The sequence below is a fragment of the Chrysoperla carnea genome, chromosome 3 (assembly GCF_905475395.1).
Source record: "Chrysoperla carnea chromosome 3, inChrCarn1.1, whole genome shotgun sequence".
Taxonomy (NCBI): Eukaryota; Metazoa; Arthropoda; class Insecta; order Neuroptera; family Chrysopidae; genus Chrysoperla; species Chrysoperla carnea.
In genome coordinates this window covers 58,620,004-58,636,573 of record NC_058339.1, presented here as the reverse complement: position 1 = coordinate 58,636,573, position 16,570 = coordinate 58,620,004, and the positions used below count along the sequence as shown (strand labels likewise).

The 16,570-nt window shown below is 28.8% G+C and overlaps 1 protein-coding gene across 1 annotated transcript in view; it reads right to left on the bottom strand.

Moving 5' to 3' along the window:
- Positions 1 to 2,911: 2,911 nt before the first annotated feature.
- Positions 2,912 to 16,570, bottom strand: part of LOC123296144 (calmodulin-binding transcription activator 2) — a 68,696-nt gene continuing 55,037 nt past the window's right edge. The window contains exons 8-23 of the mRNA XM_044877606.1: positions 16,123 to 16,512; positions 15,354 to 15,583; positions 15,011 to 15,286; positions 14,248 to 14,579; positions 13,702 to 13,905; positions 12,867 to 12,976; positions 12,182 to 12,274; positions 9,832 to 9,899; positions 8,101 to 8,264; positions 7,844 to 8,025; positions 7,639 to 7,784; positions 7,065 to 7,252; positions 5,867 to 5,941; positions 3,991 to 4,021; positions 3,669 to 3,776; positions 2,912 to 3,011 (exon numbers count right to left, since the gene is read on the bottom strand). Coding sequence (XP_044733541.1) covers positions 3,672 to 3,776; positions 3,991 to 4,021; positions 5,867 to 5,941; positions 7,065 to 7,252; positions 7,639 to 7,784; positions 7,844 to 8,025; positions 8,101 to 8,264; positions 9,832 to 9,899; positions 12,182 to 12,274; positions 12,867 to 12,976; positions 13,702 to 13,905; positions 14,248 to 14,579; positions 15,011 to 15,286; positions 15,354 to 15,583; positions 16,123 to 16,512 — 2,594 coding nt within the window. The 3' untranslated portion in view covers positions 2,912 to 3,011; positions 3,669 to 3,671. The remainder of the gene's footprint in view (positions 3,012 to 3,668; positions 3,777 to 3,990; positions 4,022 to 5,866; positions 5,942 to 7,064; positions 7,253 to 7,638; positions 7,785 to 7,843; positions 8,026 to 8,100; positions 8,265 to 9,831; positions 9,900 to 12,181; positions 12,275 to 12,866; positions 12,977 to 13,701; positions 13,906 to 14,247; positions 14,580 to 15,010; positions 15,287 to 15,353; positions 15,584 to 16,122; positions 16,513 to 16,570) is intronic.

The window sequence follows — 16,570 nt, the reverse complement described above, 5'->3', positions numbered from 1 at the left end:
AGATTATAAACTCATCAGATAGGGTTGAAAAGTTTAAAATTATATTTGCGCATTGCATTGAATTAGTGAAAAAAATTTGTCTCTCCCATTTGGAATTAAAATTGCTATATCTGTTATTCGTGTTAATCCTGGTTGCACATCCTAGTTAAGGTTGCGAACTATAGCCTTGCCATCTATGAGTCAATTAAATATATTTATATTGTATATGAAATAAATATTTTTTTGAGTGTTTTTTTTTTTTAAATATTTTTTAACTTTTAACTAAAATATTAAAATTCCCAAACCCAAAATTTTTCGAAATAGGATCAACAAATTCTTTAATATTTTGTTTGCAATTTTTTGTGTAAAAACCTTTTAACTTTTTCTTAATTTAATTATTTTCTTCATTTAAAAAGCAAAACTGTTTTGGCTGTCTAAATTTTTCCATTAAGTTATGTTAGGTTATGTAAGAGTAAGAAGGACAAATACTAGAAAAATTTTCCTTTGAGATATGTGTCTATTAAATAAAAATCTACCATTCTTTAAAATTTGGTACTTTTAAAATTTATTTATAAAGCAATATACTTTAAGACTCTCATAATTCAATTAAAATTACCTAATCAAAACTGTAATTGAACTTTTGTCAACTGGGCGTAAGTTTAAAACTTGAAATACTTTTAAATAAACTGATGCTGAAAATTTTGATTTTCGATTATGCAAATTAAATTGTATAAAATTGTTAGTAAAATACCCGTATGATACTATTTAATAAAAATTAAACTATATGATATCCTCATATAATAAAGCAAACAAAATATCGTTAAAATACTATCCTACTATTTTTATATAAATTTTTTTTTATTTATATATATAATTAACATAATAACAAAGCTAAAATGACTTAATTACATTATGTACACATGCGTATATAATATATATAATATAGATTACTTTTTATTTTAAGTACAGTTATTGTTATTTTTAATTTATTTATTTATAATAATTTTTATTAAACTGTATTTATTATATTTTGCATCGATTTCATTCCAATTTAAATACTTTATTATTTTAAATAAATTAAAAACTATATAAAAAAAAGAGAAACATTTAAACAATTATCAAATATAAAATATACTGATAAACATGTGTAAAAAGAACATATAAAATCAAACGATTAGTGATGTTTTTTTCAAACACTATTAAATGCAATTTAATTTAGTGATAAATATGCAAGTATTATTTTTCTAGCATTTTTCCAAAGATTTGTAATCTTATTTTACATACTTTAATTTTTTTGTAAACCTTACGTGCCTATTCATTCATAACTATCCAAAAATAAAAAGTTACACACTATTCCAAAATTTAAAAACCACGAGTAGGTATCTGTTATGCTATAAGATTTATAAAATTTTTAATTTTTAAAATCTTTTGGATACATTTGTGGAAAAATTACGAAAATTACTTTTAAACTCTACCTAAGATTACAAACGCGAGTTAGAAAATTAAATACGAAGTTTATTAATGGTGTGATTGAAAATTCTTTAAGTTCTCTAAGGTAAACGTGATCAGCTCATTCTTTAAAAAAAATAAATCGTTTAAAACAATCCTAATCACTTGTAATTGGAACTGACATGAATTCCAGACATTTTTGAAACAAATAAAGGATAGTGAAATTAGTATTTAGCAAAAAGTAGGAAAACGAGACGAAAAAGTTCTTGCACGGAATTCAACATTTTCGTCTGTATTTTTATGCTCAAATTTTCACCTTACCTTTATTTAGCGAACAGTAGGAATACAAAGAATTTAAAGTTGAAATAGCAGTTCAGATATTTAATAAATTTTGCAAGTATCGTATTCAAAGTCAAATAACAAACATCGTATCATAATGAAGTGTATACCACGTAAGTGTCTTTTTTTCACAAGAGAATGTTTATCGAAGACGTGGATTCTTAATCGTTTTGATTTTAACGAAAATAAAACGATGCGTTTGTTATTTGAATAATGGTTTACTTTCTGAGGGTGCTTTTGTGTATCGTTACTTAGTAGGAATCGTCAATTTGACTCCAAATTGACTCCGCTCTTTAGTTTGCTAGAAATAAAATACTTGTATATTACCTAGATGTTAACGTTATCATAACGTATAAAAAGAATAATATATTCTTCAATCATTCTAACGAATCAAATTTAACGATTTGTTAACAGAAAGTTTTTACAATTTAAAATTGAACACAGCATTAATGAAAACAGAGTCAAAAAACGAAACTTAACAAATTACTAACATAAAAAAAAGCTTAACGTAATAAAACGTCCATCACAGTATTCGGATTTTTTTCAAAGATATAATAGACCACATTTCAAATTAAAATTTAATAGTAAAATGAAGGTCTTTTTTACAATATCATCTAAACATCTCACTTTTGTTGTCGATCCAGTGTATGTATACTTGTTGTACAATTAAGTAACATACACGTCTAAATTTTATTAAATATTAAACAGCCATTTTCGTAGATGCAAAGTCCTTATTTTTTAAAATTGTGTTTGAAGAATTAGAATTAGAGAAGTTTTTTTTTAGTGATAAATGAACACTATTAGGCCAATAAAGTTTTGTTTTGAATTGATTTGATTTATTTTTTTATTATTTTGTATCTACGATTTAGGCTACGAAAATAAAAAATTTTAAGAAACAAAGAAACAATATGTCTTAACAGTTATTTTTTAGATATTAATTTTATTATAATAAAAATTTTGAAAAAACAACAAAACATTTCATTTTTAGTCTTGAAATGTTTGGAATAATTTTTTTTTATCTATCTTATTTTTATTTAATTTTGTTTGTAAAAATAGTGTAGTACTCTTTATATTTTTTGTTTTCCTAGAAGTCCTCCAAAAGCATCTTCAAAATATTTTTCTTTTAATCGCTTATGCTAGTAAATGCATGTAGTAAATAGTTAAAAGTCCACTAAAGCTCTTTCTTTTCAAATTTTCTTTCTTCTGCTGACGACGAATCCATATTTTGATTATTTGATCTGAAACTATATGCCAAAACATTAATTTTAGTAACCACAATATTTATAACCAAAATATTTTTGTATACATGAAGATTAGATCAGTATTTTTTAGATATCTCCAGTAACGCTCCGACATAAAAGCTTTGTACAGGATTTTAGGCAATATCTCAAAAAATACTCTGCTGATCGTTAAATAAAAACGATTTATGTATTTTAGGGTCGATGTAGCCTTTTATACCAAGTTTCACCAAATTCGAAAAACAAAAATTTTGTGTATGATTTTTTAAAAAGGGCATCCCTTAAGAAAATTCCAAAATAGTAATAGTTTCTGAGATATGGACTAAAATCATTTACCGATTTTCCGGAGCATTTCCAGTCGATGTCTTATTAGAAATTAGTTGTTTCAAGTGAAAAATATATCAGATTTTCATTTTTTTAATATTAAAACCAAGATCCAGTGTCAGTAGACAACGACACAAACTAAAAAGCAGGAGTCTGAATAGTATATACTATATAATAATTAATTACTCAAAAAATGGGTCATGAAAAGTACATTTTACTCCCTCCAAATTTTCTTTTTTTTGATCCGAGTTTGTACATAGGTATTTAATATTTTTTATATCATCAAGTTTGGAAATTTTTTTTATAAGAAATTATTGATTTTATAATTAAAATAATTACCTGCTATTTTGGCCGATGGATGAATTGGTTCCGTGGGACGGCGACCTTTGTCGGACATCCACTGACTGGTCCTCCTGCTTCTCTTTTTCTGCTCGTTCTCTCTGTAATCTGAAGTAAAAAAATACAAATGTTTTATTATATTATTTGCATTTTTCTTAGATACAGTTATACTGTTTTTAAAATTAATGGTCTTATCGCTTATAAAGTCCATCAGATGCAAAAATCACCTTTTAGCGATGAAGATATATTAAATGATAAATATAAACTAGTCATTGGTGATGGAGTGTAGAAGCGATTCATGACTTATATAAAATAAACTTACCGAAGAAGTTCCTATAGAATCATCCCATAAACTATTTAGTTAGCATTAAATAAAAAGAATAAATATGAAATGTTGATCGAAATATTGTTAGTTTCTGAATGACATTCATATTTTTATAAATATTTATTACAGCCTAAGGTTTACGTAATGGAGATCTAAATTTTAAACACCTCTGTTATAACATAATATATAAGAAGGTATTCCAATAATGCAATTAATGCATGATGGGAAATGTGTCAAACGGCTGCACCATCATGGATGGGTCAGGCATAATAACCGTCAACTAAAGTACACTCATGCCCACTCCCATAATAAAAAAAATATTTTTTAATAATTAATTAGCGTCTAAAAAAATTAACGAGTTTGCGATCGTCATTTATTTCATATGTCGATATGTTTTTAATGACGTTTAGTTGTTGAGTGTGAATTAACCAATGCACAACCGCTCGACACATTTAGCATCATGCATTGCAGGATTGGAATACCTTGCTATATATTATCTTACACTCTGTTATAAAAAAGTAAGAATCAGAAAGTAATTAATATAAATTAGCTAATTAATTGTAAAAAATTACTGCTCTCAGGCTCGTGAGCAGGAATTATTCAAGGGAGGTATATAGGGGGGGGGTTGTTCAAACTTTTATGTATCATGTTAAGTCATAAAGTCAATCAAAACAAGGAACTCTTTTTTCTTAGATATTTGCTATATTTATTTATGCATCCGAGATTGGTTATACGTTTCACAAATGAGTTTCATTATTACCCCTTACCAGTTCTAGTTGAATAAGTATGTACGGTCCTGGATATATGAGAGACACGTTCTTATAGATTTAGTCTGTGTCGGAGACGCTTTTCCAGATATTTAGCACTCCAAAAAAGGACACCTACGATTTCTTATCATCTTTATTTAAATCATGTTTAATATAATAGGATCATCTATCAAGTTGTATTGATATCAATAGCCTCCGTTAAAAATATTTTGGTATGAATGTCAAGGTAATTTGTAAAACATTTGTTTAGTGGAAATAGAATTTGAGTTATAATTAAATTTATCAATGCATTGATAATTCTCCTTTATACATAAACATTAGTTTGTTACTGAATATTTATTAGGTCGAGCGCAAATTGAGACGCACCTTGGTGGGATGACGTTTCTGTATTGTGAGATGTAATTTAGAGAGAGCGATGAAAACGACATCTGACGACAACATTAAATCATGCTCTATAAAGTTAATTTATATGTATTGAAAGCCAATTGTTTATTAAAAAATAGAACTTGGAAGTAAAAAAAAATTATTCCTGTATTAAAGTTACAATAACGCAATAACGAAAACAAATATAATGTGAACTATCAAATTGACAGATCTCATCAGTCAAAAGCTGTTATTGTTAAATTTATTCAATATTTATTTTCTTTATTTGTTAATACTTCAGATATAAAATGGAATTTACTTTAAAAAATTATTTTACTTATTAATTCTGAACGTCAGCATGATTTAACGAAATTTTGTCCGCATCGAGAGCTATCTATGATCGACTCAGTTGATCGACTGTATGGTGTGCTCTCTACCAATACAGAACCCATCATACATAAACCCACTCATCATAAGTTATGTCTCAATTTGCACTCGGCCCTAATGTATCTTGATAAATGATTATGATTGATATACTTACATAAAGGTGCTTAAAAATAAAAATATAATATAACACATGAAGAAGGGGAACACTCACATGCTTTAATGGGCAGTAAAATTCATGCTTAATTTCATTTTTATTTTCGGAAATTTTAAACTACCTATGACATCGCAAGACTGATCGATCATGACACGTTTCACACCTTTTTTTGGTTTAATTTTTTTTGTACATAATTACTTACTTATTTTTCGATTGTCTCATGAACTGTTGAATTTTTCTAGCTGCTTGATGTTGTCTTCGTTGAGAATATGTTCTCCTACAACAGTTGATTATGAATCAAATGAAATTGGAATGAAAGAAAAAGAGGCAACATAAAACTTGGTAAAAAATCTTTTAAAATCAATTTTCATGCACAACCTAAGTTTTAACGCGTTAAGGATTTTTATAAAAATTAATCTGTCATGGTTTGAGAAAGTATATGTTGAATTTGAGTAAATTCAACAGTTAATATTTATTTTAAAAGTATTCCGTAATGATCGTATTTATACTATATTGTAGTACAGAGAATAAAATTATGAGCAAAAAGCTGCTTTGGAATTTTTCGGTACAATTTTTGTTTGATTAACATATCACACATCAATAATTACACTAATAAGGTACGTGTTCATGGAGACATAAAATTAATTAAAATTTACGAAAGATTATTTTATTAATGGAAACTTTTAAAAACTACAATACTGTATCTTTTGAATTACGAAATGTCGTTACTGATCTCGTTTAAAAGGAGCATTTAGTTACCTACAGTATTTTTGATCCAATGATTAAAAAATTGTTCTTTGACGATTGAACGAGCAGTTTCGGAGATTCCGAAATTATACAAATTCATCTCATTTACGTTTAGAGGAGCTTTTTTGGTGATATCTCGAGAATGAGGCTCATTTTACTATTAGACGAGTGTTTTTAAAGATATGTACAGAATTAAATATACACAAATGTTCGATTTATATACTTTTTTGGGTCAGAATTATCCTGAATACTAAATTTCATATCAACTTACGAAACAAAAGTTATTATTGTGACACACGATCAAGAATTTTCTCAAACAAATACAGAATAGAATAATACTATTTTTGAATTATAGAAACCTACAATTAAGGAGAAAAAATTGAAATACAAGGATTTAATTTCGAAATTTAGGTTGTGAAGAAGAAGTATAAAAACAGAAAGGAAAAAGAAAAGAGATATTAAGAAAAAAATTAACACCAAGAACTACCACACATCAAGTATATTACAACATAGAGACAGCTACACAGAAGCAGTAGAGCCAAGAGACAGCGGCCCAAGGGAATATGTATATAGAAATTAGTGTTAGTTGCTAGCAAATATTACTTATATGTATCAGCAATGTTAATGCAACTATCACTAATAACAAAACTTACTTGAGGCCCGAAGAGGCAGGTGTACCTTCACGACTGCCTCTGCCCCCCTGCTCCCTGTAGTTGCGGTAGTAGTTCTGGATGCATACAGCTGCTTCCTGACTCTTCTTAAATCGTTTATGTTCACAATATGAACGATAACCATTTTGGATTACCATCGCTGCTCGCGTCATTTGCTTAAAATATGCGTACTGTACAAAAAAAAATTTTATTAATAATAAACTTACAATTTAAATGATATTATACCCAAAAATGGAAAGAAACCCTGATTTGAACGCCATTCATTTAACTTGTTGTGTGATATAACGATTTTTAATTGAACTTTACATCTTTTTGTCGAGAAGGAACTCCATCTGTATGCTGTTTATCATTTTTGTCTTAGTTTTGATTACTTTATCGTTGATATCGTTGAACGGCAATCAGATCTAATTATCGAATTAAAAAAATTTCAAAGAAAATTGTCGAAGTAGGCTAGAAATTGTTGTTTGAAGGAATTAAGACAGTTGATATGAATGGTGCCCAGATCAAAGTTTCAGGCCATTTTTCGGACTAAATACCGATCTATATAGGTCAATACCTGTTTATATCTTCTATAATAGTTTTGAATCAAAACTGCTGCTGCCCTTTCTTTATCTTGTTCTTCTAACTTTTTCCTTCCTTTATACGATCGATAAGCTTTCTGAATAATTTTGGCTGCTTCATACAATTCACGTTGTTCTTGATCTATGATGATAAAAAATTTGAAATAAACAAGTTTAATTAATCTAATCAATATTTTATACCTGATAAGGTAAGATTCGAAAAATCTTTTTCAAAAACACTTCCTGATGCTTGAAAGAATTCACAGAAATCTGCAGTTGTTGGAGGAGGTGATGGAGAGTCTAATGTAAATGAACCAGGTGATTGTAAACAACTAGACGATGCAGGACTTAAACTTGAGCATGGCGTCGCTACATCGTAATATCTTGAAACAATAACATAATTTGGTTAGTATCTATTTTGAAACTAATCTTAATTAATTAATGAATATCAAAATTACCTATAATTATGATCTGAGAATTCAAAATTAAATTCAACAGGTTCAAAAGATGTTCCAGTATGTTGATCCAATAATGGTTCCATGAACACATCGGAAAGACTATCTGGAGCATCTAATGATTCATGTTGACTAGGACTATCTAACATCATTTCTTCACTTTCATTCTAAAATAAAAACAAAATAAAGTATGAAATTGGAGCAATTACTTAATTCATACAAGTTCCATCTTTCATTAAAAAATTAAATTTCGTGAAGGAAGATTAAACTAAAGTGATTTTGATATAAGTTTATCAAGAAAATTGGAAAATTGGATAGAATCTCAAAATATTTAAATGGTAATATTAATTCACTAAAATTTTTGTTCGATTTATAAAATCGCCATAAAGGAAGCAATAAGGTGTATTTTCATCCAGATCCTTGACGACTAGTTTGAGCGTCAAATTAAGTCACGTGTTCAGTTTAGGCCGTGCTGGCATCTGGAAAAAACTTCGTAAAAACATTTCATTAAAAATGAGTTTACAGAATTACTTTTAGTATGTACATCTCGAGATATCGACTTTCGATGTGAATAAACGGGAAGCCGAATAAACTTTTTTGTCGCTGGACACAACTCTATTTTTTTCGGCTAGGTGGAACCCTAATTTTAAGCTCAAAGCCAGCGTCTAGCGTCATCATGAGCCACATGACCATGAGCCTCAGCATCGTCATGACACGAGGTTATATTTAAATATAGTCTTAAGAAGTTCAAATATTCATGTTGTCCATTTTGTCGATACCTTATAATATCTAATCGAGTAAAAGAAAAAAATTGCAAAGCTATTCGACTCTTTCGGAAATAATGATTTTTGTTCTATGTATCAATGAATGTAAAAAATAATTATGAATAAACGCACCCATTGATTATTAAATGTCAATTTGACAGATGACAGTTCTTTGTCTACAAGATATAGACCATTTCATTATAAAAAGTGATTATATTTTGTTTCGGACAGTTTGTTAAAAACCTAATATGATCAAATGAATAACAAACATCTTATATCTTTATCCAACTTATGTCTGTACGAAACAATGATGAATCGTAATTGAAACATATATGTAATACGTAAAATTGAAATGAAAAGGTCTATTGGAGTGACATAATCAAAATGGACGGCTTTATCCTAGTACAGCGGAAATTTGAATATTTATCATTTTAAATAAAAATATTAAATAAATCACATATTTTTTCAAAGAAAAACTGATTTGTCGTGCTTTTCACTTTAAAATAATCGTATTATATCATTTTGCAATTTATTTTTCATAGTGGAGTTCGATTTCCTTAGTCTTTAGTGAATTTTGGAGAGTGATTTCTACTACCTAATGGGGATAATGAAAAAAGAATTTTCACTGCAGGGACAGAAAAATGAAGTTAGTTTTTGAAAATCTTTAGAGGTATGCACGATAGGAATGTTGAAACTTCTAATTAAACAAAGAGAGAGATATATAAAAAGTGACGCCATTGTTGAGTATCGCCTTAGGGATTACATATAAAACTCTATTTTGCAAAAAAGAGTTGGGCAACAATCTTTGTATGCAACTTATTCGTGTTTTAATCAATTTTAATTTAACTATCAAATTTTGTTATGATAAGTTTACTTTTACATTTTTATGGATAATGTGGCAAATTCGATATCAACCCAATTTTCTACTTTATGTCAAATCATCATTATTTGCCCGCATTGATGATCTTACCTTTATCCTATCTGGTATAGCTGCAATTATTTGTTCAGCTAATGTAAATACCCGTACATCTTGTTCCCCTAAACAAATAATTAAAATGTTAGAGGTTTTTTTTTCAATGTCCAAATAAAATATAAAACATCTATAAACACATTAGTTTAATTTACACCATTTATATATAACAATCACGGCCATATACTAGAGTGGATCCGAATACCTTGCGCTAGAGGAATTTAAAAAACAGTTTATTGTGCATAATATGTACATTTAGTGTTTAGTGGTACTTACCGTTTTTTAAATGGTCTAGTAACTAAGTTAATATTAAAAAAACATTCAACAAAATGAAGTCAGGACCGTCGCGAGTTTTTAGAAATGGAATATGAATTTTTAAACAAGGTTTTTATCATATCACTGAAGTTTTAGGCAAAGATACGTGTTCAATTTTCTTCTAATGAACCTATTCCTCCTGTGAATAATAACGTGTTTCTGCTTCTCCTCTCTTATTATTCTTGTAATCGCGCCTCTCTTCTGGATTAAAGACGACCACAATTACGAAACAATGGATTCCTTATTGGAGTTGGCGGATCAATGATTTATTGACCTTATTTTGAAAGAGTACTTTACTTTTCATCAAGAAAAGAAAACTTGTAGGTATATAAGAAAAAAACGAAAATAACGATTAGGTTCATTGTTTAAATTCTGAATTGTACTTTCCGCGAAAATGGACTTATTTTTTAATTCTACTAACAATATTTAATATAATTAATAAAACTTTTGAGAATTTTGGCCAAGCATCTTGCTTTTACCAACTCGGTTTTCACAAGACGTGTATGAAAATAAGCTTCGGTCCTGATTTTAAACTTATTGATCATTTTATTGCAGTTTTTCTATTAATAAGTGTTATTGAATGTTTATTTAAAATGTATAATAATATTTTAGGATAAATTGCATGAATAATTCGATTAAGTAATGATTACATAATTTTTCATATTACAACCATATTATTTTCGAAGCAAATAGTTCACTTTTTAAATTTTTGTAGAGTAGGGGATACTTTTCTACGGAATATCTTGAATGTATTAATGAACATGCCAATTACTACTTTTAAAAGATATTTTTTAAATATTTGTGGATATGGATAGTTAAGGGCCAGAAATAGTTTTTTCAATTACATTTCAAGAATCGTGCAGAAAATAAGGATTTAAGTTAATAATAAGTAGTACCTAATAGAAAAAAGTAAACCAATCTCTGATTGTGTCTAAAAGTCTCTCAGTCACATTAAAAATAATTTAATGAATAATTTTTAATATTTTCTTAGGTATGTACTTGTACTTTTTAATAAAAAAATCAAATAGGAAAAAACTTTTCGTTTTTTAAAATGATGCAGAGAGTTTTGGGCTATCATGTAAACTATAAATATTTTCAATAGCCATAGTTTGACCTAGGTAACATAGATCACATGTCTTTATTGAGAAAAAGGGATGGCTAAAGTTTTATGACATAAATAAAATGGAAATAATTTTTACTGCACATTTGAACCCAAAAAGTTCTTAATCAGAGAATATAAAGCCAATCTAATACATGAATTAAACAATTAAATTATCGTACTTTTGTAAACTGGAAAAGGCAATGGCTTACAAAATGAAATACATAACCCATAATTTTTTGCCCAAGCAATACTTCCACCACTTTAATCAATGCAAAATGATTATTAATTTAATCAAAATGTTTCGTTAAAGAAATATAATCAAATCTTGTAGTTCGATCTGCAATCGATGATTTTTTTTCCTATAATTCGAACCCTAACATTTATGACCAGTAATCTACTGACGCCTACGCAATATTAGATCTGTAGATGTCATTTTCCAAGACGGAACAGAATCACTTTTTAAATGTTTAGCAGAATCTGTCATGCTTATTTCCCGTATTAGCATTTGTGGATTGGTTATTTTATGACCCATATAAGAAGTGTTATCTTAGGAATATAATTAATAATAATGTGTCTACAAATCTAATAAACATATTGAACAAATACGTGTGTTGTTTTTAGAAATTATATGGATAGTAGTAATAGATTTCAAGTAATTAAAATCACTTTGTAAATTACTAGAATTAAATAAAATTTTATTTCTACATTGAACGCATAATAAATAAACATTCAAAACACAAATGGAGTGTTATATAACAACTTGGATAACTACTGAACTGAAATAAAAGAGAGAGATAAAGCTAAAGCGAAAAAATAATTATCGAAAAATAAATAACAACAAACATCAAATATATGTTATAGGGAACAGAGTGAGAGGAAAGTTATAAATATATTTTACAGAGAGACACCGAATGCTTTGTGAATACGACTGACCTACAACACTTTGCCTGGTCTCCGAATCATCATCCGAAACAGCTTCAACATCGATCAGAGGACTATCACTCCGTGGCCCTCCAGCCACTTCGCCTACATGATCAAAAACAAAATAAAAAAATTAAAAAATAAAAATAAAAATTCTTCACTTTTCAAATATACAAAAATAAAAAAATGAATTTCGTGAGTTGTTTTGTATTTCCAACAAAAAAATTTCCTTTATTGTTCTATTTAGAAAATGCAAAAGCCTTGGAGATTTAAACTACAAACAATAGAACCAATTTTAATTTTATTTTATCGTGCACACTCTCTTTAAAAGAAATTTAATTAATTTATTCGTTTAGCAACTTACCTTAAAAATAAATTTGATATAAGGAATAGAAGTGAACCAAATTTGTTGTCCATATATAAGTGGAATAGGTTGTTAATATTTATTATTATGTTGCCAGATTTGTTATTGAAAATTTCCAAGCAGGTACAAGTATAAAGTTTCTTGATGAATTATACTTGTTAGTTGAAATATGACTCAAAGAAAAGCACATGATAATAAATATTACCATCTCCACTATAACAGGAATCAAATTTTGGCACTTTATGATATAAAGCGTCATTTTAAATTCCCAAAAACAGATAGTGACACTCATTATAATAGAAAGAAATTCATAACTATAAATTAAGTACTCACATAAAGCAAAATCAATTTTTCGAACAGGTGAATGCCGAAACAAGTCTGATGTGTTATCAGTTGGACTGTCTTGATTTGAATTTAATGGTAATGACATACTTCTATCGAACCTAAAAATAATTAATTTATCATGTTTTCATTTATCGCTTGTTAAAGTTCCAATTTTTGTACGGGATACAAGAATACTTTATGTAAGTAATAAGCAAGACTTTTTTTTTTACGATATGAAGAGATTTAAATGGTATTTTGATTGGCTTCCATGACTTACTTACGCCTGCGAATAGATAATTAACTGTCTAAGAAAATATCATTTCCACAGGTGTTAGCAGTTCAGTTCAACACCATTTACATAAATAAGAGTCATAAAGAACAAAACCGCAGTAGTTGTCATAGATAAATTTGAAATAATTGTATCTAGATATGAATACCGATGGTTCGCATTGAGATATTTGTGTGTAGATATGTTGCGGCAATGATTATCGAAAGTATGGAATGTAGAGGTAAGGCACACAATCTCTATGTTAAAAAAGTTACTCTAAAATTTCATTAAATTAAGATGGTACCATGCAATACATCATAGACATAGGAAAAGTAGGGGTGGAGTATAAAGTTAAATAATACATTTGTATAATACTCTCTCACTCTCTGGTACAATTACACTCTGTACCTTCATTTCCTTCGTCCGTGATATATATATCCTTTGCTACACTAGCGCTATTATAGTCTTTTATTTAATGCTATTTTGTGGACACTTTTTGATTTAAACAGCCATATGAGATTGTGTTCCTCACCTCTACATTCCATAATAGAAAGTTATAGAAAATAAAAAGATTACCTTGATAATTTTTGTAGATCTCTTACTAAAACAGACTTATTACTTTTAGCACGATTTGATATTAAACTATCGGATGATTGTCCTACAGCCATATGAATACCACTATCTACAGATGGACGTTTAGATAATCTTTGTTGAGTATTGGAATTTCGGATTAATGAATCCATATTTGTTCCAGGTGATTGAACAGATCGTGTAGAAGAACTATCATAAACAAAATTATTTTTCAATAAGAATTCGAAGATAAAATAAATTAAATATTTTGCGTATGCTATTTAAAATTTTGTTTTCTTTTGAATTTGCTCGCATGTACTTTGTACAAAAGAACAATATTTAAATAATTACCCTGATAACAAAAAATTTAATAATTGTTTAAAACTAATATTTGTTTCTCAAAATTATTTTTGACTGAACTCGGGCTCAAACGAAAAAAAGGAAGTATTTCATTTAGGCTACAAATAAACAGAACTGATACACAAAAATTGAAAATGTTGGGGTTAAAATAACTAATTGTAATAGAAAAATATATTAATAAATTTATCGAACCTTGAAACAGCTCCAGGACGTAAAAAAACACCATCATGTGATTTACTTGTTGATGCAATCGACGATAATGATGCCATTGAACTAGCGGGTGATATAGGTAAGGGAGACAATGCAATACTCTCTGTTGAATTAGATGATGTTAATAAAGCTAAATTTGCCCGTTCCCTTCGTCCTTCTAATTCCTCCATTTCTTTGGCTAAATCTGCATGTTTATTTGTTCTCGCACATTCTAATGCATTTTCCAGCATTGCATTTCTAATATTTAAAGCCATATGATTCCATCTATATAACATTATTGCCGTTTCAGTGTGTCCTTTGGCACAGGCCCACATCTAAAAGAAAATGTAATTTTTGATAAAATGTTCACTTTGATGAACTAGGAATATTCTGAATGTCGACTGAATACTGAACACGTATTCAAAACTCAATTAACGAACCACGAAGAAATGCTGTTCTTTATCAAAAAGAATTCAAAGCAATTTGAGGAGCTCTTTAATTTTTAAGTGAAGTGCTTAATTCGTTGACTATTGTTTCACAAAGTAAAATCATATGAAATTTAATCTTTGCAATATTGTGGAAAAACAATGAAAATATCGCCACTCAAAATGATAACCAAAAATTATAGCAAAAAAAATAGTTCAAATTTGTTTAAATGTATGTATTGTTTAACAGGATTTTATATTGAATGAGAAAAAATATACTGATTTTTCAAATCGTAAAATAACTGTAATGAAATGAGATGATAATAATGTCGTATACAAACCAAGGGCGTATATCCTTCGTCATCTTGACTTAATGCATCTACTTCGGTTTCTAATAATAAAGATGAATTTTCAGCACGCCAATGCAGCATAGTACATACAAGACGTGAATAACCTAATGATGCTGCTAAATGTAATAAGGTCATGCCTCGGTGACTTGCAAACCATGCTGTACTCAATTCCTCTCCTTGTCTCCATTCTCTAGTAGTTAACGTTTGGCAATATGTTACTAATCGTTCTTCGAAATTATTTTGTTGAAATAAAACTGTATCTTCAACCTAAATGAAAATTTTTATTAAAAAATTGCAAAATTGAAAAAAGGTAACCTATATTAATAGGGCTTACAGAATCAGATCCAGCATCTGGTTCTTGTTTAATTTGCAGTCTATCATCCATAGCTTCTAAACGCTGAAGTAAAGTGAACTTGAGCAGATTGTCATTAGGACGCTCCATATTGGCTTCCTGTGCAGTTGTCTGCTCTTCTTTTGGTGGTAACTTGTACTCGAATATCACAGAATTTGATATAACTAAGCCTTCGCAAGCAACTTGTAAAGTTGCAAGTCCGGCTTCATGTGCTGTGTAATAAACAATTAATAAATATTTAAAAAATCCCATATGTATACATTGAGTCACATAGTCGCAATTTAAATTAAAAAGCGAAATATAGTGGCCCGGAAGATTTATATAAGAAATGCGTGCGAGATTTTCATACCAGCGATAGATCGTTCTATCTGAATTTTTGCACCGAAATTCGATCTCTCTCAATCAGGGGAGAGATATAAATATTCATAGTTAAAAAATTCCGAGGAGGATTTTTGAACTTGGCTGCATCCCGAAACATGGATACATATGTAGTAATGAACTTGCCATTTTGTATCAATTTCATGAACTTACCTGCAATCGGAAGGGATATATACTCTCCGAAAGTTTAAACAAAAAATCATGAATTTCATGAAAGTAGATGGATGAAATTTGGTGCAAAGTGGGATTGGAGCATATCGGAGCCTATCTGGAATATATTAAGTACGAAATTTTTTTTTGTGAAACGACGGGCAAGGAGTTGCAAGCTAATAGTATCTTAAGAAGTTAAATTAAATAACTAATAATTTCATACCTGGACAGAAACATCTTAAAACTCCACTTTGTACCAATGTAGTGGGAACAGGAAAAGTATCAAACAAAACAGTATATGGTGTATTTGTAGAATACCAAGGACCAGTAACTAATACTTTAACACCACCTTCCGGGTAGGCCCATTCCGGTGAATAGTCAGTTATATTTACAGTACCTTCACGGAACTCTACACGATTTGGTGATGTATCATCATGCGCTGTTGGACTTGATTCCGAACCAACAACACCATGACTACCATCTAATACTTCTAATTCTGGAAATTCGCCTAACATATCAAATGCATCTAAATTAACAAAAACATCGTCATCAACAACATGCGTCGGTGAGACAACAACATCAGAGCAATCAATAAAATCCATTGGATTAATTTCTGATACACCTCCGGTATCTTGTGGTGACATTGAATCATTATTACCACGAACTTTTTT